Source organism: Gallinula chloropus, assembly GCF_964237585.1.
Source record: "Gallinula chloropus genome assembly, chromosome: 15".
NCBI lineage: Eukaryota > Metazoa > Chordata > Aves > Gruiformes > Rallidae > Gallinula > Gallinula chloropus.
Window position 1 is genome coordinate 18,432,711 of NC_140100.1, and position 2,629 is coordinate 18,435,339.

The window sequence follows — 2,629 nt, forward strand, 5'->3', positions numbered from 1 at the left end:
TTCTGCCACGCAGCACAGACTCTGCACCCAGAGTTACAGGGTTTCAGACTAAGTCTTCTCCTTGGCAGCCAAACCAGCTGTGAGGAGAAACCCCTGAGTGCCTGTCTGTCTGTTCCTGAGCCTAAAGCTTTTGCTGCAGCATTTCCTGCTGTATCCCCTCCTGTCCTTGCTGCCTTTGTCCCACCGTTACCTGGGGCTTTGAGCACGTCCATTGGTGGGGCTGGCACTGTGCTGACCCTCACTTCAGGACCCACATCTTTAGGACTGAGGTTTTCCAGGCAGCTCCTGCTGGGCTGCAGGCTGCCCCCCACAATGGCACCGCTCTCCCAGGGACTCTTGTGCCCCAGAGAGGAGCCCCATGCAGGAGAGATCTCGGCACTGAGTCCGTGGCAATGCCACTCATCACCTCTGTGTGGGCAGCTGCACTGAGCCCTGTGTGTCCCTGGCTGGGAGCGGGGAGCTGAGATCCTCCTTTTGGTAGCATGAGCCCGCAGGAGGGCTTTGGAGCTCTGCCCTGTGAGACTGGATTCCTCAGCTCTCTGTGGGGTTCAGTTTCTTCTGCGGGGAACAGCCGGGTGTGATCACAGAGCATCCAGCACAGGACAGCTGAGAGCAGGGCTGATGGACAGGGCAGCTCTCCCCACTCCTCACTCAGGGGAAGGTTTCACTGCCAATGTCAGGGAGTTCTGACAGGAAAAACACTCCTCATCTCCTTCCTATCCACAGGGGATTTCGTCAGACATCCTTCTATTTACTGACTGCTGCCAGGCAGGACTGAGTTCTACAGAGCCCACAGCTGACCCTCCTCCCAGCAGTGGCACGCACAAGCCAGCACAAAGCAGACCTCAAAAAAGGGACCTGAGAAAAGTCTTCCTGGATACAGGGAGTTAATGTGAATTAGAAAAAGTTTTCCTCAAGGAAGGGTTCCCTAACTTCTCACTTTGCCTTTTCCTCCTTGGACGGGTCTCCACACTTGACAGCAGCAGATGTCCAACAGCAGCTCCATCAACCAGTTCCTCCTCCTGGCCTTTGCAGACACACGGGAGCTGCAGCTCCTGCACTTCTGGCTCTTCCTGAGCATCTACCTGGCTGCTCTCCTGGGCAATGGCCTCATCATCATCACCATAGCCTGTGACCAGCACCTCCACACACCCATGTACTTCTTCCTCCTCAACCTCTCTGTTCTTGACCTTGGCTACATCTCCACCACTGTTCCCAAATCCATGGCCAATTCCTTGTGGGACACCAGGGCCATTTCCTACACAGGATGTGTGGCTCAACTCTTTATCTTTTCCTTTTTTATCTCCACAGAGTACTGTCTCCTCACTGTCATGGCCTATGACCGCTACGTTGCCATCTGCCACCCCCTGCACTATGGGAGCCTCCTGGGCAGCAGAGCTTGTGTCCACATGGCAGCAGCTGCCTGGGGCAGTGGGTTTCTCCATGCTGTGCTGCACACAGCCAACACATTTTCCCTTCCCCTCTGCCATAGCAATGCCCTTGACCAGTTCTTCTGTGAAATCCCCCAGTTCCTCAAGCTCTCCTGCTCAGATGACTACCTCAGGGAAATTGGAGTCATTGTGGTCAGTGTCTGTTTATGTTTTGGGTGTTTTGTGTTCATTGTGGTGTCCTATGTGCAGATCTTCAGGGCTGTGCTGAGGATCCCCTCGCAGCAGGGACGGCACAAAGCCTTTTCCACCTGCCTCCCTCACCTGGCCGTGGTCTCCCTGTTTGTCAGCACTTCCTTCTTTGCCTACCTGAAGCCCCCCTCCATCTCCTCCCTATTTCTGGACCTGGTAGCGGCATTTCTGTACTCGGTGGTTCCACCAGCAGTGAACCCCCTCATCTACAGCATGAGGAACCAGGAGCTCAAGGATGCCCTGTGGAAACTGATGACTGGATATTTCTAAGCAACAACGAACTGCTCATCTTCTTCTGCTTATCACTGACCTGTCTCTATTTAGTATGGCGTTTAGTTCCTGTTTCTTTGTTTGCCTCTAGTTTATTTAAACTGGAATATGATGGTCCACATTCATCCCATTGCTGATACAGTGTGACCCACACACTGGGTAACGATGGGCTGTGCTCTCTTTGCATCACGTGTGCCTGAAAAGGTGCACAAATTTTTCTTTCTTAAAATTTCTCCTGACATTTATTAAATATTTATAAGAACATTTTCATCAACTGAATCACTTGACTGCTTGTCTGAAATGGCAATGCTTTCCCACCATGACAGAACAGGAATTTCCTTGAAGTGTGACAAACACAAAGTCACAGAATCTTTCACAAAGTCCAACCACAGCCTAACCCTGCCTAGTCCTCCTCCAGACCATGTCATCAAGCACAACATCTGCACACCTTTGTAATCCTTCCAGGGATGGCTACTCCACCACATCCCTGGGCAGCCTGTTCCACTAGCTGAATACCCTTTCCATAAAGAAATTCTTCCTGATCTCTAACCTAAATCTCCCCTGGTATAATTTCAAGCCATTCCCTGTCATCCTATCGCTTGTTATCTGAGATAAGAGACCAACCTCCACCTCTCTATATCCTTCTTGCAGGTACTTGTAGAGAGTGATAAGGTCTCCCTCAGCATCCTGAAGACTAAAACGCCCCATTTCTCTCAGTT

The 2,629-nt window shown here is 51.5% G+C and overlaps 1 protein-coding gene across 1 annotated transcript; it reads left to right on the plus strand.

Moving 5' to 3' along the window:
* Nucleotides 1-986: 986 nt before the first annotated feature.
* On the plus strand, nt 987-1,910 carry LOC311197534 (olfactory receptor 14A16-like; the record flags this gene model as incomplete). Its single annotated transcript, XM_084271302.1, has 1 exon — nt 987-1,910. The coding sequence occupies one exon, from the start codon at nt 987-989 to the stop codon at nt 1,908-1,910; it is 924 nt and encodes a 307-aa protein (XP_084127428.1).
* Between the last annotated feature and the right edge of the window lie 719 nt (nt 1,911-2,629).